The sequence below is a fragment of the Chanodichthys erythropterus genome, chromosome 24 (assembly GCF_024489055.1).
Source record: "Chanodichthys erythropterus isolate Z2021 chromosome 24, ASM2448905v1, whole genome shotgun sequence".
Lineage (NCBI taxonomy): Eukaryota > Metazoa > Chordata > Actinopteri > Cypriniformes > Xenocyprididae > Chanodichthys > Chanodichthys erythropterus.
The window spans coordinates 10141962-10165978 of record NC_090244.1 but is presented as its reverse complement, the minus strand read 5'-3'; the positions used below and the strand labels follow the sequence as shown (position 1 = coordinate 10165978).

The following is a 24017-nucleotide window of genomic DNA, read 5'->3' as shown; positions in this document are numbered from 1 at the left end:
TGAATGTCAATGGTGTACTTAATATTTAAATCGCTATATTATGTGATTGTGACACAATTTATATCAGTTATATCAAATAGTTTTAACTATGACAGCACACTTCTTGCTATTCTGTACAGTTTTATTACAGGATGTCAAAATGTGATCGGTAGAGCCGAGTCTTTATATATGATCCTTGTTTGAGGCAGATTATGTCTTTGTTCTTGGCTTTTTCTTTGTCTTTTTGGATTTGTTTGGTTATTGTTTCTCAGGGGTAGGATTTATATGTTTGATTAGAGGCAGAGTTTCTTTTTGCCAATATTCATGAGTTGCTTATTGCCTCAGGATTGTTGTTTCTTTCATTTTATTTTTCAGTTGGGACATTATTTTTTGCACTCCTACCCCTATATGGGAAAAATAAACTTCTTTTGTTGCTGCAAAAAAATGCAATGTGTGTTGATTTTTTCCAAGTGTAATATAAAGCAAAAACACATTTTAGTTCATTCAAAAAAGAAAATTCTGTCATTAAATACTCTCCCTCATGTCGTCCCACACCCGTAAGACCTTCGTTCTTCTTCAGAACACAAATTAAGATATTTTTGATGAAATCCGATGGCTCAGTGAGGCCTTCATTGCCAGCAAGATAATTAACACTTTCAGATGCCCAGAAAGCTACTAAAGACATATTTAAAATAGTTCATGTTACTACAGTGGTTCAACCTTAATATTATGAAGCAACAAGAATACTTTTTGTGCGCCAAAATACAAAATAACGACTTATATCAACAATATCTAGTGATGAGCGATTTCAAAACACTGCCTTATGAAGCTTTCAAAGCTTTACGAATCTTTTGTTTCGAATCAGTGGTTCGAGGCATGTATCAAACTGTCATGTATCAAGTCATGCCCCCCAGTGGTAAAACATTGAAATTTCGAAACACTGATGATGAAACAAAGCCTTGTTTATTGAAATCACATGACTTTGGCAGTTTGAAATGCTCCGAACCACTGATTCGAAAAAAAAGATTCAGAAAGCTTTGTGAAACACTGTTTATTGTAGGGATGGGCATTTTCCCAAAATATTGTATTCGAATATTTGGGCTCGTAAAAAACAAATATTCGAATATTCGTTTATTTAAATGAGGTTAAACGAGAAAGACGTTATTGTTTTATATTCATCGATATTTTGTAACCATTTCTGAACAAGCTTACGATTAGGCAATATACACAACAAGCTTACATTATGTCTTAAGGTTTTTCTTTTAGTTCAAAGCATTAAACAATATGTGTAAACAGAAAATATTAAGAACAAAAGCATTTAATCTCAAGCAGCGTGAGCTGGAAAAATACTAATAAAGCAGACAGCGCCAGTTATTGTACAAAACGTACATAATACACTCGAGTCAGTATATGGTTATCGTGTTTATATTGTTTCACATGTTCATGTTGAGAAAAACAATAATATCCACATGCTCGGGTGAGAAAACGATCCGTGCTGACAGACGTTGCAGAGACTAATAAGATAACATGCTAGGCTAAGTTTCTAACAGTAGCACTTTGTTTTCTGTTCGTAAATATATCTCCCTCGACGAAACTTAAAGGAAGCATACGTCTCAAAATCATTTTGCTATCAGATAAGTTGTCATCTATGCTCACTCGGGGATAACTTACAGCTGCGCTTACCTGTCGTGAATGCAGTGATGGATAGCTGTCTTTCCTCACTCGACGGGTATTTAGATTTTATGTGCTTTCTCATTATGGTGTTGATATTATGATAACTCGGTTTCATTAATTAATTTGATCAAAAGTAATTTCATTTTGTATGATCATTTTCATCTAACGTTAAGTAATTCCAAACTTTGCGAGGCAGACGACAACATTATTTGACGATCAAATAAAATAAACGTATTAAACACGCTCAACAGCGCCACCCGGAGCATTTAGTTATAACTGCGAGTTTTAGTGCTTAGGATTTATCATGGATTCACTGCATTTACGGCCAGCAAAGCAACAGTAAAATTCGAATAGTATTTTTATTTTTCGAATATTAATTACAGAACGAATATTCAAATATTCGACTATTTGTGCACATCCCTAGTTTATTGTTGAATAAAGTCGTTATTTTGTTGTTTAGGCACATAATAAGAATTTCTGTTGCTACATAACATTACGGTTGAACCACTGTAGTCACATGAACTATTTTAAATATGTCTTTAGTAGCTTTCTGGGCATCTGAAAGTGTTAATTATCTTGCTGGCAATGAAGGCCTCACTGAGCCATCGGATTTCATCAAAAATATCTTAATGTCATTAATTACTCACTCTCATGTCATTCCACACCCGTAAGACCTTTGTTAATCTTTGGAACACAAATTTAGATATTTTTGATAAAATCCGATAGTTCAGTGAGGTATCCATAGCCAGCAATGATATTTCCTTTGTCAAGATCCATTTATGTTCTAAAACATATTTAAATCAGTTCATGTGAGTACAGTGGTTCAATATTAATATTATAAAGTGACGAGAATATTTTTGGTGCGCCAAAAAAAACTAAATAACGACTTATTTAGTGATCGCTGATTTCAAAACACTGCTTCAGGAAGCTTCGGAGCATTGTGATTCTTCTGTGTAGAATCATGATTCGGATCACGTGTCAAACCACCAAACTGCTAAAATCACGTGACTTTGGCCCTCCGAACCACTGATTCAACACGCTGATTCGACACGCTGACTCATAACGCTCCGAAGCTTCCTGAAGCAGTGTTTTGAAATCGGCCATCACTATATAAGTCGTTATTTAGTTTTTATTGGTGCACCAAAAATATTCTCGTCGCTTTATAATATTAATATTGAACCACTGTACAATATGGCTCACGGAGCCATTGGATTTCAACAAAAATATCTTAATTTGTGTTCCGAAGATTAACGAAGGTCTTACAGGTGTGGAACGGCATGAGGGTGAGTAATAAATGACATTTTTGGGTGAACTAACTCTTTAAGTGAACAAAAACTAGAAGGTTTCCAAGTTTCTGATTCCTAAGACCATGGCATACCCTTGCCATCACACAAACACAGAAAATACACCACCTAACTCTGCAACAAAGCAATCACATGTAGCCTACTACACACTGAAACATGATAACATTGATAAATCTCTCTAATATTTCACTTACAGCCTTTTTTCGTGTGAAAAGTCTAGATGAAAAACAGCCCTCGCTTTCATAGATCAATAGACTACACAAATGACTTTCCTACAACACATTGGGTTGTGCAAAACCTGAGATTCTTGTTTTTTGTAGGAGTAGGATTGTTTTTGGTGAACCACTTTCATTAGCTTCAGTGTGATTTTTTTTTCCTTGCTCAAAATTTTATTTGACAAAGCAGTCACTAAACAATATTTAAAAGGTGAAGAGTGAACTAACATCACCAAACAGAAACAATATAAAACAATTAAACCTAATCTCATGGGAAAATTTAACTATTTTACGAGGGGGGCATTTAGTCTCTGCCATTGGTCTGTCAATCAGATAGCCCCACCTCAAACACATGCCATTGGCTGAGCCAGTTGCTATGTAGTGCTGGTCGAAATGCTTAAACAAACAGCAATGTTTTGAAATCGCCACAGTGTTTACACTTTTCATCAACCGACACAATGACTTACTCAGAGTTGCCTACATATTAAGCTGGAATAATAGTATCTTATTAATAAATAAATTACAAACTTCACCTTTACCTTGTTGTAGCATTAATTCTGCATTTCCCAGAGCCATTTCAATCAATAATACTCGCTACTTCAAAATGTAAAAAAAGAAAAAGAAAAAGAAAGAAAGAAAGAAAGAAAGAAAGAAAGAAAGAAAGAAAGAAAGAAAGAAAGAAAGAAAGAAAGAAAGAAAGTGTTTTGGTGATCTTTCCTCCCTAAATACCTACCTTTAAAATAAAAGGCAATACAAATCAAGAGTTGGTAGTCGTGAGCTACAGTAGCAATTGACCGTATCAAGCTAAAGAGGCAGACACATCCAGGTTTAGTGAGCTACTCAGAGGCAGTGAGGTATAATTGGCACGTTAGGCTGAATGTAAAGGCATTCGAGAGGTAGAGAGCAAGAAAAGAGGTACTTACACTGCACTGAAAGCTGTATTGAGGCATTAGTCATCCCAACTACATTCTCTGCAATGCAGGTCAGCATGAAGCTGTTATCGTCTCGGCTGACGTTGACCAGAGTTAAGTTGATGGAGTGGACATTCGGTGGATATTGATTGGACTGCAAGAGAGGAGGACACAATAGCTTCTGAAAACACAACCAAGCTTGCACAGATTCAACAAATGGTTTATGGTCTAACTAGTCATTGTAAGGCTCAAGTGGGTGATTTAGATCTTAGTTGTGGTAGATGCCATATTTTATTTGAAACTAATAAAACCAGGCTGTTAGGGATAAGAAGTACAGTCCATTTATGGTTGTGCTGCCCATCCAGTAGAGAGAGAGAGAGAGAGAGAGAAAAAAAAACAGCTTAAGCTCAATTTACTAGTGGTTTAAGCTGGTTTAGCTGGCCTCCAAACTGTTTTTTAGCTGGATTAGACATGTTTTTTTTTTTTTTTATCTACTAAATTAAATATGCCATCTATCCTGATGAAATGTTTATTTCTAGTCAGAAAGCTACAAGCAAAAGTCTGCCTTACTTGGTGTGTGTTAATTGAGTGCAGTCCACCAACAGTCCAATCCACTTCCGGTACAGGCACCCCTGAACCATTACAGGTGATTGTGACCCTGTCACCTTCTATCACCGTCAGGTTACTGTGACTTACGCTGATTTCCGGCAAATCTTGACAAGCAAGGTTGGAAACAGACAAGCAGTCATTGGTATGAAACATAATAGAAGGTATTTTATTTTGATTCTAAAATAAATGTATATAAGTTAATCTAAATAAGTGAAATAGCTGAGCTCTATTGACAGCATTTGTGGCAAGAATGTCATTAATGTAGGAACAAAAAATAATTTTGATTCATCCCTTCTTTTAAATACAATAATATTTCAGTTAACAGGCTTTTTAAGGTGATAGCATTAAAGGTGCCGAAGAACATGTTTTCAAAAGATGTAATATAAGTCCTAAGTGTCCCCTGAATGTGTCTGTGAAGTTTCAGCTCAAAATACCCCCCAGTTTTTTTTTAAATAATTTTTTTTTAACTGCCTATCATTATAAATGCACCGATTCAGAGTACTCGGCCCTTTTAAATCTCGTGCTCCACGCCCCAAGAGCTTGCGCTTGCCTTAAACACCATAAACAAAGTTCACACAGCTAATATAACCCTCAAAATGGATCTTTACAAAGTGTTCGTCATGCAACAAGTCTAATCGCGTAAGTATGGCATTTATTTGGATGTTTACATTTGATTCTGAATGAGTTTGATAGTGCTCTGTGGCTAACGGCTAATGCTACACTGTTGGAGAGATTTATAAAGAATGAAGTTGTGTTTATGAATTATACAGACTGCAAGTGTTTAAAAATGAAAATAGTGACGGCTCTCGTCTCCGTGAATACAGTAAGAAACGATGGTAACTTTAACCACATTTAACAGTACATTAAAAACATGCTAATGAAACATTTAGAAAGACAATTTACAAATATCACTAAAAATATCATGTTATCATGGATCATGTCAGTTATTATTGCTCCATCTGCCATTTTTCGCTATTGTTCTTGCTTGCTTACCTAGTCTGATGATTCAGCTGTGCACAGATCCAGACGTTAATACTGGCTTGTCTAATGCTTGAACATGGGCTGGCATATGCAAATATTGGGGGCGTACATATTAATGATCCCGACTGTTACGTAACAGTCGGTGTTATGTTGAGATTCGCCTGTTCCTCGGAGGTCGTTTAAACAAATGAGATTTATATAAGAAGGAGGAAACAATGGAGTTTGAGACTCACTGTATGTCATTTCCATGTACTGAACTCTTGTTATTTAACTATGCCGAGGTAAATTCAATTTTTTGAATCTAGGGCACCTTTAAATGATAGGTTATATTTTACACACACAACATCAGGAAGCAATTTTACCACACTAGATTCATGCTTACAATTATAATCGTTTAAGTTTTAAAGCTATATTTTTCAGCAAACTTTTTCCAATTCAAAAATTAGGAAGAACTAAAATTCTGTGGGTAATCGACATTGCCATATATGCTGTTGAAGAACTTAAAGGGATACCAAAAATGACAATTATGTGATCCTTTACAATTTGATTCAAACCTGACAGTCTTCTGCAGAACATAAAATAGGATATTTTGAACAATTTTTGTCCATTCAGTGATGATCAATAGTTTCTAAAACAATATTTGACCATTTCGTTGGGAGAAAAAAAAGCAACATTTCTCGAAATATATTCTTTTGTGTTCCACGGAAGAAAAGAAGTCATGCAGGTTAGAATGACATGAAGGTGAGTAAATAATGACGAAATTGGGTGAAATATCCCTTTCAACTTTTTTTGAACCCAAACCATTCTTTTCACAACAACCCAAATTTACCAAAAAATGTCCCATACCACACTGAGAGATGTTCATGAGCTGTAGAGGGATCTTGGAGATTCCGTTGTTACAGAACAGCTGCTGGTTATGGAGTCCGGCCTCGCCTCGCTGCTGCCACAGCTGGATCCAACGGATACTGCAGCTGCAGTTAAACACCACCCCTTCCAGTTTCCTGCCACAACACAATAGAGTTGTTAGTGAGGACTCACACATATGCACACCATGCCAAGTAGGTCCATTCAGAGAACCAGTAGCAAACTAGGTGAAGGACACCGTTATTCAAAACATCAACTTTTCCAGCACCCATCAGTCAACCACTGCCCGGAGAGCTGCTGGCGTTGTTCCATTTTGCAGCCAGAACAAGTTCTGTGCCCAGGGCTTTGTGTACGAATGCTTTCTGGACTGCAGCCCTTTCCTGGACACGTCTGTCCAGCTATTCGGCGTGCCAAATCCACCACTGGTGCCCAGGGCGATCAGAGTCCCCACAAATGAAGTCAAACAAAACATGAGCTTCTGGATTAAGGCAAAAACTAAGCCGCAAGATGTGATATAATGTGGCATAATATTTTGGTACAGTCTAAAATTAGTAAATACATTGGTCAATTTAAATAGAATAAATTAGCTGGTAACTTTAATTGCGGCAATGGCAATATATAATGCAACAAATTGTCATTGATATCTATTTACAAAATGTTTTTGAAGCGTTGATCATTGTAGCCAATCACAGACATATCTGTTGAGCGCGTGAACACAACGGCCAATCAGAGGTGTTTACGAATCCACTCAACAGTGCTCAAAGCGTCACATTTTTAAAATTTCAATACTGACTTGGTACCGATGTCAGTACTTTTGACAACACTAACAGCTAAGTTACACTAACAGATAAGTTTATGTAAAGTCAGTTTAAGCAACCAAAATCTAAATATGACAAACAAAAACACAATGTGTGTTCATGTTTTTGTCCAAGATAAGGAAACAAAGATGGACTTATCTTGCATATACCTGCGCTGTTTGTCGCATTAAAATCTGTCACACTTAAAAATGCATTCAAGGTTCACATTTTATTCATAATTTAATAAAACTGAACCCGTGACATTAGATTTGCTAGAACCATGCATGTAAAAACTGTAAAAATACATGTAAAATAACAGTTTCATGGTCAAACGAAACATTTAAATATTAAAAACATTTGCATGTAATTTTTCTCAATTCAGCCCCTATTAGCAAGAAGTTGGACCTTGTGTGTGAGTAAAACATATTAGGCTTTCTAAAAGGATCTTCTCAGTGCTCAGTAACATATGGGATTATAATTGCATACATTTAACTGGACAGACGGAAGAGTGTGAGGTCAAACCCACGTAAAACCACCATCAGATTGCACCTCCACCCACAACTACATCACTTGGCCCAATGAAGGGCTTCCTTTCGGAACCATCTCAATGCCAATGACTCCAACACCTACTCCCAGAGCAGCTATATCACTGCAAACAACAACCATCTCTAGCCCTCTCAGTATCGCATTTCACGCTCTTTCAAACAGCCTTTGAGTGCAGCCACCCCCACTCCTGCACCAAAAAACAGACATCATCTACATCAACCTCCTCCAAATGTCTAAATGTCAACTCTGACATATCTCCCCGTGATCATGAAGGCTCCACTGAGAGTTTAGAGGGTCTTCAACTTCCTGGAAATGGTGAGTCAGGGGTGCCAATCCAGTACTTGAAACTATTCTCTTCCCTGCTTGTATCTTTTCCTTCACTCCTTTACTTCTCCTTCAGTGGTTCGCAACCTTTTTCACTTCAAGGTCCTTATTTGACATTATTCAAAGGCCCTCATTTATAAGCTGATATGTACCACTGTTAATTAAAAAAAGTAGATTTAAATATAAATATATCATTTTCAATATATATATATATATATATATATATCTCAAATAAAAAAAAATAATATAATAAAAAGATATAATAAATGATGGAATGTATTTTTAATAAAAAAAAATACTGGGAGATAAACTAGGAGTTAAATGCAAAAAAAAAAAATTGGTGATAGATCTAGAAAAATGACACCATTTAATAAATCTCACAACAACACTATACTGCAATTCCGGCTTTGATTAATTGTGTAGCCTCAAAACTGTGTAATCCATGTTCAAATGCTCCCAAAAATAATATAATGAACTGATAAAATGTCATTTTTTAAGCTTTAATATATAACATTAACTGTTAGAATAATCCTTAATTACACTTTTTGTCAGATTACAGTCTAATTTGCCTCTGCAGTCCCCAATTGTAATGATTTAGGAAATTGTATGACAACTGCTTTTATACTTTTATCTACCATAGTTACTGAGAGCAAAGAACAGGGTGTAATCGCCTTTGTTCCGTTTTACGCTCACTCCTCGCTTAAAGGGCTTCCAGCCGGCAGGATCCTGCAGCGTTGCGGAAGGTTCTGGATCTGATCTCAGTGGGAGTCTCTCCCCTTTAAGAGTACGAAATATTAAACCCGCAGGATATGTCTCACCTGGCCTGAAGCCTGGCAGAGCATGACGGCCTAAACCTTTGCACGCTCATTCATTCATCAATTGGTGCGAGCGAGATAACCTTTCTCATTTGCAAGATAGGGCAGGAGATAGAGGCATATGAGCTGAATCCCATGCATATGAAATAGGCCGAACTGTAAGCTCTGGGAAACGGCATTGTTGCTCATTTGCAAAAATGAAAGGGACATTTTTCTCGTGAATCTTTAAACAATTTTGTCTGCACGTTCTGCACAAGGACAAGCACAACCTGCTCATGCATTTTGGAGCTTTGATGAATAATGATCAAAGGAGAGTCTAAGTAGTTTCTCCACCCTTTAAAACTAAATTATTATGTCTAATGAGATGAGTGCACATTTTCTTTATACTAAGCAGTATCATGAAGAGTTCATAATGGAGAAAGAACATGCACGACATGCTTAATTTATAGCCCATGTTTTACAATATGATACTCTAGATTATTGGTTCTAAACTAGTGGGTCGCAACCCAAAAAATAGGTCACAACAGGCATGCTTAGCAGGGAAAGCAAATGCTAACAATAAAATTGCAGCTAATAATATAATTTAGCTAGAGTCAGAGTTAAGATGCTTTCCCTGCCAGACCAACTGACAAGTGCCAAAATACATCTAAACAGACCAGCTGGTTTGGCCAGGCTAATAAACCAACTTACCATATCTGTTACGGGTGGCTGGTAGAGAGATGAGGCAGATACGGATTTCCACGATAATAGAGACTTTACTTCAAACAATGGCAATGAACAACAGACAGACACCTTAACAAAACAGAGAACGGACGAGGAGTGCAGGGAGTGAGTGCATTATATAGGAGTGCTAACAATAGAGTCCAGGTGCAGGTGATCTGTGATGATGAGGAGCTGACGAGGGAAGTGAGTGCAGGTGTGGAGAACAGGAGGAACATGGGAATTGAAGTCCAGGGAAACAAGGGTTCTGTGACATTACCCCCCCCTCCCGGTAGGCGCGTCCTCGCGCCGTAGATGTAACAACCGGGAGGGGGCGCGCCCTGGAGACCTCTAGCTGGTGCAGGGGGAGGAGCAAACTGGAGTGGAGGTCTCCAGGGCAGGTTCAAAAGCCATGGCAGGTCAGGGGCTGAAGGCAGCCATGGCGGGTCAGGGGCTGAAGGCATCCATGGCGGGTCAGGGGCTGAAGGCAGCCATGGCGGGTCAGGGGCTGAAGGCAGCCATGGCGGGTCAGGGGCTGAAGGCAGCCATGGCGGGTCAGGTGCAGCGGGCAGCCATGGCGGGTCAGGTGCAGCGGGCAGCCATGGCGGGTCAGGTGCAGCGGGCAGACATGTAGCAGGCATACATGGCGGGTCAGGTGCAGCGGGCAGCCATGGCGGGTCAGGTGCAGCGGGCAGCCATGGCGGGTCAGGAGCCGAAGCCTTCGAGGCGTTGAGCCCAGGCGTCGCTGAAGGACTGGCGGGTGATGGCGGAACCGAAGGCTCCGCCGACCGAGCAGCCGGGGCTCCAGAAGGCCGCAGTGAAAGCAGAAGGACAGCCAACAAAACGAACACCGGGGGGAGTGAGGAGGCCAACTGAATCCGAGGGACGGAGTGACGGAGCGGAGACGGAGGAGTGAAGTCCAGAGGGGAGGGCAGGCTGATGAATGACCAAGGTGTGAGTGGAGGCAGGATGGAGACTGGTGAAGCTGGAGGACTGATGGGCAACGGTGGAGCAGAGGGAGGTTGGAGCCGGGGTGAAGGTAATCGCCCAGAGGTCCGAGGTGGAGATCTGGGCGAGGGGGCTTGAGGTGGAGGTGCAGTATAGACATGACTTGGAGGAGGCGGGAGAGGGAGGCAGGGAGGGAAAACAGTCTTTGGGCTGGAGAGTTCAATCACAGAGACCATACTAGGAGCGGCAGGCTCGGCGGCGGCGGCTGGAGCGGCAGGCTCGGCGGCGGCGGCTGGAGCTGAGGGCTCGGCGGCGGCGGCTGGAGCTGAGGGCTCGTAGGCGGCGGGGCTGGAGCTGAGGGCTCGTAGGCGTCGGAGACTGGAGAACTTTGCTCGGCGGCGGAGACTGGAGAACTTTGCTCGGCGGCGGAGACTGGAGAACTTTGCTCGGCGGCGGAGACTGGAGAACTTTGCTCGGCGGCGGAGACTGGAGAACTTTGCTCGGCGGCGGAGACTGGAGAACTTTGCTCGGCGGCGGAGACTGGAGAACTTTGCTCGGCGGCGGAGACTGGAGAACTTTGCTCGGCGGCGGAGACTGGAGAACTTTGCTCGGCGGCGGAGACTGGAGAACTTTGCTCGGCGGCGGAGACTGGAGAACTTTGCTCGGCGGCGGAGACTGGAGAACTTTGCTCGGCGGCGGAGACTGGAGAACTTTGCTCGGCGGCGGAGACTGGAGAACTTTGCTCGGCGGCGGAGACTGGAGAACTTGGCTCGGAGGCGGAGACTGGAGAACTTTGCTCGGCGGCGGAGACTGGAGAACTTTGCTCGGCGGCGGAGACTGGAGAACTTTGCTCGGCGGCGGAGACTGGAGAACTTTGCTCGGCGGCGGAGACTGGAGAACTTGGCTCGGAGGAGACTGGAGAACTTGGCTCGGAGGAGACTGGAGAACTTGGCTCGGAGGAGACTGGAGAACTTGGCTCGGAGGAGACTGGAGAACTTGGCTCGGCGGAGACTGGGGTTGAGGGCCATTTCATCCCCTCAAATACAATTAAAATCCCCACAGGCACTGGAGCTGGCTCTGTGGGGACTGGAGCTGGCTCTGGAGATACTGGAGCTGGCTCTGGAGATACTGGAGCTGGCTCTGGAGATACTGGAGCTGGCTCTGGAGATACTGGAGCTGGCTCTGGAGATACTGGAGCGGGCTCTGGAGATACTGGAGCGGGCTCTGGAGATACTGGAGCGGGCTCTGGAGATACTGGAGCGGGCTCTGGAGATACTGGAGCGGGCTCTGGAGATACTGGAGCGGGCTCTGGAGACATTGGTGCCGCTTTCTTCCTCCTCCTCCGCTTACTGGGCCCAGTAGCGGAATATGGGTCCAGCCTGGGGCAGGCAGGGAGTTCGCTGGAGCGGTATGCGGAGGAAGCTGGAGGTTGACTGACTGGCCCGGCCAACCGTGTTTCTGGATGGACCGGACGACAACACTGATCCTGAACCTCTTCTACTAAGAAATTGGAGCCATTCAACCACAAAATTAAATTGATAGTGTCGCTTAAGGAGAAACAAAAAACAGGTTCATCAAAACGGATAGTGTCGTCATCCAATCCATCCAAAAACAGGGAGATCAACTGAGCGTCGGGCCAGTTAGACAAGTAAGCAAGCTCAACGAACTCCTCCACATACCTCTCCAGCGAACGTCCTACCTGCAGGAGCCCGATAATGCGTTCGCTGGCTGTTAGGGTGAGAGGCGATGGAGGAGCTGGATCCAGGGAGCTGGGGAAAGTCTCCATTTTTTTTTTCGTGGAAAATCCGGTCGGTTTAGGGTCCGTTCTTCTGTTACGGGTGGCTGGTAGAGAGATGAGGCAGATACGGATTTCCACGATAATAGAGACTTTACTTCAAACAATGGCAATGAACAACAGACAGACACCTTAACAAAACAGAGAACGGACGAGGAGTGCAGGGAGTGAGTGCATTATATAGGAGTGCTAACAATAGAGTCCAGGTGCAGGTGATCTGTGATGATGAGGAGCTGACGAGGGAAGTGAGTGCAGGTGTGGAGAACAGGAGGAACATGGGAATTGAAGTCCAGGGAAACAAGGGTTCTGTGACAATATCAGGTTGATTTGCCTGCTACAGAAATCACTGTAAACCCTAACGCTCAAAATACTTTATTGGTTTGAGCAGGACAAACTTAAATTAAACAAATTAGTTCAGTTAAATGAACTGTCATGAGCATTTAGAACATTCTTTTTCTTTTGAGTTCACAGCAGTGACATATTTCAAGTCAACTGAACTGTTTCACTGTTTTGAGTGGTATGAACTAATTTCTTTTAATTTAGACGAACTTAAGTTTAACTGAAACTGGGCTATTTCTATTTCCCAGCATGCTTTGCCTGTGGCACTCAAAAGGGAGAGTAAATGCTAAAATTAAGTGTTATATAATGTTTTTTAATGGTTAGGGAGATTTAGTAGTGATTACTGTTTTGTTATGCTAATTTAGAAGCGTTTCTGTTAATGTGGGTTTTCGGAGAGTTACCATCATGGTGACAAAGTGGCGCATGCTGCTTGGTTTGAGTTACATGTTTTAAGTTGCTGTAGTCATTCAGTAAGTGCCATACCATGCTATTGTTAACATGTTAGAAAATTAGCATCTTATTAGGGTTTACAGTGAAGTAAATAAACCATTTGATTTGCAAGAACTCAAAATAAAAAGGTTAATTAAACATTTCATGTTAATTGCTATCAAAAAGTATGAGTTTGCTAACTCAGTACTTCAAGTTGGGAGCATTTAACATGCATGAGTACTACAAACTCAAAACTTGATATTTCTGCTTATTTAAAATTGGGAACATCACAACTAAGAAAAAAACATTGATTTTGATCACCTCAGATTTTTCGAGTTAGCCCAACTTATATGGGTTTACAGTGTACCAGGTTTTACCTGGTCTTCCCACCTATCCAAGATTATGTTCAGCCCATTTTATGGTTTCAATCTGGTCTTTAGCTGGTTTAGCTGATCTCACCCAGCCTGACCAGCTGACACGTAATAGTCCAAATAGATCAACCTAACCAATCTGGCCAATGTAGATAAGCTAACCACTAGATTTAATGGATTGAAAAAACAACAACAACAACAAGAAAAAACAGCTGGTTTAGCTGGACTCCCCACTTTGCCAAAACTGGTGTTAAGTTGGTTTTATTGTCTCCCAGCATGGCCAAGCTGGTCTTTAGTTGGTTTCCCAGCCAGACCAACTGACAACTACCCAAAACCTCTTTTAAACCATCAAAACAAATCAGCCTTTCACATGCTGGAAAACCACCAAAATACATTAGGCTAGTTAAAGCTATTTTTTCAGCAGAGTGCTTTTGTTAGACGAGCTAATTCATAGCTAGAGAGAATAACTATTTTCTTGAATACTTGAATAAAACTTGAATAAAATAATAAATTAACCTTTCGAAAGGTCAAAGTGACTGCTAGTTGGGAAAGAAAAAAGGAAACACACAGGGGACGTTGATACATAGAGCCTGGGTGCTTGAAAAAATTCCAAAATAACATGGTCTAAAGTGCATCCGAATAGTAGCCATACATTATGCATGGCCTTCCGTATCCGCACACAGCCAAACGATGGGACACCATTGAATAAATCCACTAGAGCATTGAACAGTGGGCCGAGGAATGCACATACTGATAAATAAATGGGAATATACAGACATCTCATGCCTTAATGAAAAGTGTCACCACAATGGAGGTGACAAACAGCGGTTAGCTTCCTAGCTAAGACAGAGAGTATAATTGAGCCTTTATAATATGAATCAATTCAAAAGCACTCTAAAACTATGCTTTATTCATTCTTCCTCTTATAAATTGTTCATCTGCATACAGTAGCGCACAACACAAGCAGAATGTATACATAAATAATCAGAAGACTGCGTTAGCGTATGTTCAGGGAGCTCTCAAGACATGCTGGGTAAATGTCAGCTATGCATTGTAGATGAGTTAAGCCCATATGTACTAACTCAACTAACGGTCTCCCTGGAAACACTTTTCCAATAAGAAGGAACCTAGAGGATGAGAAAGACGGCATAATCCAGAGTTAATGACAATTGAGAAATACACCTGCTGCGGGTTCACTCATTTTGGTGCCGGTTAGACTCGAAAACAAAGTGAAGCAAGGCAGCAAATGAAAGGTTAAACCCAACGAGTTCAAGTAAAGTGTAGAGGGAAGCTAGGTACACTTATAATGTTAGAAAGCACTTTGCCTTAGGACAAAATGGCTGACAGAGTCAGGCTTTAACGCTAGGCTTGGATGTAGACCGACAGATCCATTCAGATTCATTATACGGTGCCAATGAAAGGTTAAGCTGGGAGATACGACTCAGGCAGGGTGCTCTACAGTTTCAAACTGCTGGGGTCATACGTTGTGACATATAACAGTGGGCGACACTTTAAGCTCCAGCCACTGAGGTCCTAACCTGAGCATTTAATGCTTTCAAAGAAAACAGTTTCCTCCACATGCATATGACTAAAAATTAAGGCCATATCAATCCAGGTGAAAATGTAGAGATGGTATGCGGTGCATACTGAAGAGGAAGAGGGGATGTTGACAACATACAGAAAACCTAACCCTAACAAACAAACAAACAAACAAACATTTACATATACAGTATATGAAGCCAAACAGGTAAAAAAAAAATAAAATAATAATAATTATGTAATTAATATGTAACAAAATATAAATTAATATGTACAAAATTAAAAAATATATATATATATTTTTAATTGTGTTAAAATTAAAAATTAAAATTTAATTAAAAAACATGATAAAAATAAATACATAAATAATAAACATAATAAAAATAACACTGAGAATGTTTATAAAACATACATATATACATATTATGTATATATATATATATATATATATATATATATATATAGAGAGAGAGAGAGAGAGAGAGAGAGAGAGAGAGAGAGAGAGATAAACAAATACATTTTAAAATTATATATATATATATATATAGTTCAGAATGTCAGTCCAAATCCGATTTATGTACATATCCAATTAAAATCCAATCAAATTTAGCAATTGTGAGCGAAAAAAAAAGAAAAAAAAAGAATGCAATTTTTACAAATCTGTTTTCGAGCTACATTCATATGTGGTTTGAAATCCTATTCAAATTGCATTTCTGGAAACCCGTTTCAATCTGACTGCTCTGATATTATTTTGTGTGGTTTACTGTATGTGACTTTCTCGCGTCAAACGTTGTTATAGGAAAGCTGCCGCAGAAACAAGGTTGCGCTGTTACAAAGTGCCGGACAAGCAGAAAAGGACACTATAACGGAGACATGTTTTGAATCCGGCAGAGACGACAGCACGAAATAAAGTCGCACATACCTTACCATACAAGACACAGTAGTCCCGCGCCACGGCTACACATTGTTATGTTGTAAATAAGACAACATCTGTATTGCAAACCCCTCCATGTTGCGGTTGTTGCCGTATACCTAACAACGCAAAGTCAGTGGCATAGAAACCAATGCAGATATTACGGAAAATGAAATAGCGGCATGGGACACACAAATCGGATTGCGATACACAATCTGGACAATCAATAATTTTAGATCAGATTCCAATCGGATACACAAATAATCGAATTTGGATTATATATATATATATATACAAAATATATATATATTTTTTTATTTTATTTTTTTATTTGGATTATTATTTGGACCGTTATATCAAGTCGGTACTGCTTTGCAACACCTCTGATTGGCATTTGTGTTCACGCACTCATCAGATACATATGTCTGTGATTGGCTACAATGATCAACACACAGGAGTGTTTGTAAGCACACTGAAATGTCTGAATTGGTGAAGAGCGTTATTGATGTCTATTTACAACATGTTTTTGAAGTGTTGATCATTGTAGCCAATCACAGACATATCTGATGAGCGTTTGAATACAATGGCCAATCAGAGGTGTTTAAGAATCCGCTCAACAGCGCTCAAAGCGTCACATTTTTAAAATTTTAGTATCGACTTGGTACACTAACTTGGACTGACAGTGTGAACTTAGCATAAGTCTCCACAAAAATTTTCCCATTGAGCCAAATAAAGACAATAATTAGCCATTGTCTAAAAAAGCACTAGGCTTTTGGCAGTGTTATCTGAAAGACTTTAGTAAATGATTCTATAAACCAAATTGGGTGTCAAAAAAAGTGACATCCAAAATGTGCAGTGTTGGGGGTCATTACCTTATATCTAGAGCAATGAATGTAAAAGAGAAAGCTTCCCATTCAAGTGTGTGTTTGTGTATGTGTGGTAACAGACATCAACCCACAACTTCTCGCAGGGAGACCGAGCCCCATGCGGCGGATATTAGGGTTCTCTCCGCAAGCTCTCATTACTGTTCCTGTGATGCTCCGAGTCATTCTTACAGGGATTAAATTGGCTTTCCTGCATCGTTAGCCTGATCTATGAGGGGGGCATTGTTTAATCATATTATAATTAAAGTTTTAAGTCCCTCCAGTCATCACAACCTAATTATCAATCAAACAGGGTGTCACATACAATCACACGCTACCTGACAGAGGGTAAAAATTAAAGAAAAAAGATAGATTGTTTGCTCAACTCTCCATTAAAAGACAATGAATGCCATTTCATGCCTAACTTTCTCAAACAAAACTGTGAATTAATTCTTACATGAGACAAACTGTGGAGAAAAGCGAACTGATATTTGTAGGGCTCTCACACCTTCTGCATCATTACCTTCACAATATGCCTGCACTGCCAGCTTCAAAGTATGGAAATCCACATTCGTCTCGATCCATATGGATTTTCTGGATGTGCTCCAAACAGCAGGTATCATTTCCCAACCTGCACTTCTCCACCACATCTTGGGACTGACTCTATTACCATTTACGGTGGCAGAAGGCAGTTTCCATTAAGCAGTTTTGGTGTTTTTCATAAGCTCTAGACAGGAAGCTGTCAGCGGGCAGTGGGAGCAACGGGAGTGATAAAGACTTGTCATTGACCACAGCTCTAAATGACACACGTCAATATGGATTGGATGGGACCAAAACATGCAGCGCTGCTCTGTCAGGCATGAGTAGTGTTTGCACAACAGAGAGTGAGCAAAGGGGAACGACAGAGATTGATGGTGGTCTGCCGTGACCCCAGGATGCGTGAGTGACGCTGAAATATGCCTCCGAGTGGGCAGGGAAGTATGGGATTGTGTTACCGAATGCCCTGGTGACACCAGATAACAACAGACATGATGGAAACATCCAATTTCTGGCATGGAAAAATTTGGAAATGGCAGGCAAGTGTGTGTGTGTGTGTTGAATTGAATAATCCTTACATATTATTCATATTATGTATTAATGGAGACCTATAATGCCCCTTTTACAAGATGTAATATCAGTCTCTGGTGTCCCCAGAATGTGTCTGTGAAGTTTCAGCTCAAAATTCCCCACAGAAGATTTATTATAGCTTGTCAAATTTGCCCCTATTTGGGTGTGAACAAAAACACGCCGTTTTTGTGTGTGTCCCTTTAAATGCAAATGATCTGCTGCTCCCGGCCCCCTTTCCAGAAGAGGGCGGAGCTTTAACAGCTCACGCTCTGGTTGGTCAACAACAACAAAACTGGAGAATCTCACGCAGCCAAAATGAGTTGGACACTGAAACTTTGTAACGTTGCAGATGTTGTTTATGCTCAAACAGCAACATTATACACTAACTAAAGTAAAAAAAAAAAAAAAAAAGTGAAATAATATTCAAGGAACTCTTTTAGAATTTTAAATAAGTAAAAAGAACTAGAGCTTAATAAAACATTTTCTATAATTGAACAAGGGAATGGATCATTTAGCTTATGTGATTCGTATTTATATATTTAAACATATTTACATTTTTTTTACATTTATTAATACAAACCACATAAACCTTATTACCTTTCTGCTCTAGATACCCACAACCCTTTGCGTTCAGTATTCTATTGAAAATCCATATCAATCTCAAAGAAATATATTTTCCTGGTCAGTCCTGGATTAACATCTTCATATAAAATGTATTAGGAAAACTGTGAAAGATGGACATTGATATTGCAATAGATACATGGCACAAAAAGACTGAATAAATGTTTGAGATTTTTTAACTGAATTGCATTAAATATGTAAGTAATCGCCGGGGTAAGTGAGAAATAATAATCAGTACAGGAGGACATCATTACCAGTGCATGAACATTTTGCCTGGCATCAGTCATGTTTCTCTCTAGTTCTCTGCTGAGCTTATTATCTTCATCTTCTGAGTGATTACCTCAGGCTAACAATCAATATGAAAGCATCATCCCTATTATTCCACATGCAAAGGGCCAAACACCACAAAGAGAGGGAAAGAGAGAAATAAAAAAAGAAGGCAAGAAAGAGGGAACATGCATTTGCCTCCTTCAAATATTTGAGATTTTGAGATTTTCAAAGCATTAAAATCAAGGTGGAACCAATTTTATTCTATCCAGTTAAGCTGAAACCCCCCTGTTCCCTCTACAATGAATAAATGAAATCAATAATATAAAATAAAACAAATCAATATTATTCACACTATTTATTATGTAAATTTTACTTATAACTATATATTATGTAAAAAAGAAAATTAAATATCAAATTAAATTAAAACTTATTATAAAAAATTAAAAATTAAAAATCAGTACGGCCCCTGATCTCTACTATTTTTTAACTGCAGATATGAAAATACAACAAAAATACACATTAACCTTAATTATTTTCTATATACATTTCATTATATATAACCAATTATTTTCTATATGCATATTACTATATGTGGCCAAATTAGTGTTCGGGGTAACGCATTACAAGTAATGTGAGTTATGTAATCAGATTACTTTTTTCAAGTAATGAGTAAAGTAACATTATTTTTAAATGTACAATAAAATAAATAAGTTGCATTTACTCATCTAACTCGCACAAAAACAGATTCACTATTCCACAAAACGAATTAAAACAGCAAAATGCAAACTCTGAATATTACACAAACCTGCAACAGTTAAACATGCTAAATTACACAATTATACTTTATGTATTTAATCTCACTTTATTAAACATAGTCTTTGCTGCTGACCTTCAATGATACAATTCAACCATACTAATAATCTGCGCCCTCTACTGTACAGGCGAGAATTTGCATATTCTTCAGCCTGAGGCTAATTCATTTCACTTTTGTTGTGAAAGGGCCTTTACATGTGCCAAAAATGTAGCTTGTTTTGTTGTTGTTCTTATTAGGAAAGAAAAAGTAACACAAAAGTAACGTAACAAATTACTTTCCATAAAAAGTAACAAAATTTTTTCCTTTTTTAGGGAGCAACGCAATATTGTAACACTACTTTCCATAAAAAAACTAAGTAACACAATTAGTTCCTTTTTTAGGGGGTAACATAATATTGTAAAACATTACATTAAAAGTAACTAAGTAACACAATTATTAATTTTTTAGGGGAGCAACGCAATATTGTAACACTTCTTTCCATAAAAAAACTAAGTAACACAATTAGTTCCTTTTTTAGGGGGTAACATAATATTGTAAAACATTACATTAAAAGTAACTAAGTAACACAATTATTAATTTTTTAGGGGAGTAACGCAATATTGTAACATTACTTTCCAAAAAAAGTAACTAAGTAACACAACTAGTTCCTTTTTTAGGGAGTAACACGATATTGTGACATATTTTACTTTTAAAGCTAACACTGTAGGGTTAATTCTTAAGGGTTAATATTTATGTATAGTGCATACATTCTTCAATTTTAATTTTCATATGTGCATTTCTGTTACATTTCTGTTACATTTCCATACTGTTCCATGATTCTAGGAATTTGTTTGGTCTGCATCCAGAGTATACAGCCATGGACACGGAGCTTTGAAGTAGCACAGCCTGGCATACCGATGACTTTTTATCTTATGAATTGCTTATGATTGATTTTCATTTGGGAAGCTTTCAGAGTGCTAGTATATGCAGGTCTGAGTTCCTCAGAGCAGCGTGTTACTTTAAATGGCCAGGAAATTACAGACAGATTTCTGTCAAGCATCTTGTTTTCTTCTCACACTTTCACTAGTTGGTGTAACAAAAGCTTGGCCTTGTCTCGATAGAGAGACAAGATCACGTGTAGTCATGGTAACAGGTGGGACCAGAGATCAACGTGACAGACGAAAGTACCTCCACACTGGCTAAATTCGCTCAGCTCGGTTTAAAACTGTCAAAACACTTTCTTCACAGTCCTATCTTGCTGTTATATGGAGAAAAATTACAGCTTTTTTTAAATTTGGCAAACATTTTGTTGAATATATGACTAAATTCAGTGCAGATATGCAGTGTTTTTACTTCTGTGATGTTAATTAGCATGCATCCTCTGTACGACATTAAACAAGCTGTCTTCCTTAAAGCGTCACAAATGCTGCCAGGTTCTGATAGAAATCAGAAATGTTTGTAGGAAGTAAAGGGAACTGTGAAAATGGATTCTCAGCAATATTGCCAAGTTCTTTTTAACAGTCCCAAGACTAATGAATATATGCATTTTAATCTTTTTCCACATGCATAATGACTTAAGCATCCTTATGAACCGAGGATTAATGTACGATCTCCCTCCACAAAGTGTCACCAGGCTTAACAGTTTTCTCCCAATCAGTAATCCCATTACCCATTAAGTTGCAGACAAACAAGATGAGTGAGTATGCACTGTTTTTTACTGTCGTTTTTTTTTTTTTCTGTCATGTTTGACAGGGACTAAAAAGTACCTGCACACTAAATTGGCATTGGTAAGATTGCTGGGCATGCTTCCATTCAGCTGATGGACACCACCTGCAGTGCAATCACTACTAAAACGGGCACCGATTCCACAGGTCGCATCGCTGGAGTCGAAAGAGATCAGGTCCCTTCAGAGAAAACTTTTAAATTATCCAAATTACAACAACCATAGACTTTCATCTAACATCAAAACTATTTCTTCCAAAAGGGCTGCGAATTTACATCTGATGAACTCGATTGCAATATATATTTTCTATGGACTTTACATGTGTAAAACACACCACTGTCTTAAAAAGCCATTTTCTGTAATGTCTATTAACTGATTAAAAAATATAGACAGTTTTCTTCAAAAGTTCTATTTTAAAATGAAAATGCTGTTATATATTTATTCCATATTCTATTTCGAACCCTGATAATTAGCATTCTCTTATCAATTGTTTACTTTTTATCCATGCAATTAAAGCCCGCATTTGGTCATTCTTCCAACATCCTGTTATATTATTTAACTACCTTGGCTCATTGACAACACTGGGCCTGTTGAATAATCTGATTAAATTGTTAACCTGGCTCCCTGGCTGAAAACCAAATTGCAGTGTTTTATTTTTATATATTTTAGACAGCTGTAAATGTGGGAAATAAATGCCTTAAAACAAACTCTCCCGCTGCTTGTTTACTGTCACTATTACTCTTAGTCTTTTTTTTAAACAGTGATGATCCTCCCAGCGATGAACCAGACATGAAGTTCGTGTCTGTGGGAGCAGCTTTATACAGACTGAGATTAGAGAAAGGTCAACAGAATAAAACGGATTGATGGCGCTCACAGCTGCTAGCCGAGAGGCTGAAAGCGGCGGCTGAATGACTGAGTCTGCGGACTGTGGCGAATGCGCTTTTGTGCTTTGGCCGTAAATAGGCTTGTATCATATCATCATCCTCAGAGCGGGTACAGAAGATTTACTATTTGTCACCTCGCTCACACTTGAAAATGCTCAAAAACAAGTGGGCTAGCTAAAGCCGCTAGTTTCCGCACTGCTAACTTCAGGTAACGGTCACACAATTGGTCTATGCTAGTATCTGGCTAGCTGCTACCGTTATGACAGATGAATCTGTGCCAAAACACAGCAGTTTTTATTATATCAACACCAAATGGTAAGGAAAAAGTTAACTCTTCTCTTGTTATTTTTTATCTATAGACATTAATATGGCTAATGTCATTTTATTATTAGCATTTAGCATTGTTTTTACCCTGCTGTCCATGAGTGTGTCAGATGCTGAGGCTCATTTTTAGCCTTTATTCTACTAGTTAAGAATGTAATCTTTACAAGAAAAACATAAAAAGGCTTATAGTGTGTGCATACAGCAGTCTTCAAGGAATCTTATTTTTTTTTAAATCACGGTAATCTCAGAATCTGGAGGGCTAGATAAAGTAAAAGGTATCTTGCACTGCTCACCTGCTATCTTCAGGCAATGGTGAAAAAGGATTAGTTCACTTCAGAATTAAAATTTCCTGATAATTTACTCACCCCCATGTCATCCAAGATGTTTATGTCTTTCTACAGCAAAGAAATTAAGGTTTTAAATTTTTTCTCCATATAGTAGACTTTAATGGCTACCAACGGGCAGTTTGCACGATCCCAGTCGTGGAATAACGGTCTTATCTAGTGAAACAATCAGTCAAAAAAAAAAAAAAAAAAAAAAAAAAAAAAAAAAAATTAAATATATATATATATATATATATATATATATATATATATATATATATATATATATATATATATATATATATATATATACACTGCGTTCCAAATTGTTATGCAATTGACATCAGTAAGATTTCTGTACAATAAACATTCAGATTTTAGTTTTTCTATGAAAATGTTTGTTTGTTAGTTTATCCATGTCTTTTTAGACAACTGGTATCAATCTCAGACAAAATAATTTGCCAGATCTATGGAAACCCTACTTAGAGGTTGTTCAACATTATTAAGCAAGTCACAGTTCTCATGCAATATGGGGAGGAAGAAAGATCTTTCTGAAGATGAAAAGCATGAAATGGTGCAATGTTGTGCAAAAGGCATGAAAACAACTAATATTGTGTGAAACTGAATGGCGATTATCGAATTATCATACGATTTGTGAGTGATTTAGAGCACAGCAGAACTCGGTCAGATAAAGGCTTATTAATGAAAGATCCTATCAAAAAATGTATTGTATTAAAAGGGCAGCTATAAAAAAAGCCAGTGTTGAGCAGCAAACAGGTATTTGAAGCTGCTGGTGTCTCTGGAGTCTTGAGAACCTCACCATGCAGGCTTGCAGTTGCGCGTAAAGATGCATTTTAGACACCACTAACCAAACCTAACAAAGAGAAACATTTACAGTGGGTGTAGAAATACAAACAGTTTTATTGATGTGGTGTTTTTTGCAGCATGGGATAGTGCATAGTGCATTGTACAATAGTGCGTTGTACTATGCACTATCCTCCTTTTTATACCATAGCTGAAAATGGACAGTTATGAACCCAACATATCTTGCAAAAGT

At 38.8% G+C, this 24017-nt stretch overlaps 1 protein-coding gene across 3 annotated transcripts in view; it reads right to left on the bottom strand.

Annotated features, from left to right (window-relative positions):
* ntrk3a (neurotrophic tyrosine kinase, receptor, type 3a) overlaps positions 1-24017 on the bottom strand; it is a 242810-nt gene that overhangs the window by 108826 nt on the left and 109967 nt on the right. For all 3 annotated transcript variants that reach the window (XM_067379609.1, XM_067379611.1, XM_067379610.1), the window contains exons 5-7: positions 6520-6674; positions 4654-4796; positions 4096-4237 (exon numbers count right to left, since the gene is read on the bottom strand). In XM_067379609.1, the coding sequence (XP_067235710.1) occupies positions 4096-4237; positions 4654-4796; positions 6520-6674 (440 nt within the window). The remainder of the gene's footprint in view (positions 1-4095; positions 4238-4653; positions 4797-6519; positions 6675-24017) is intronic.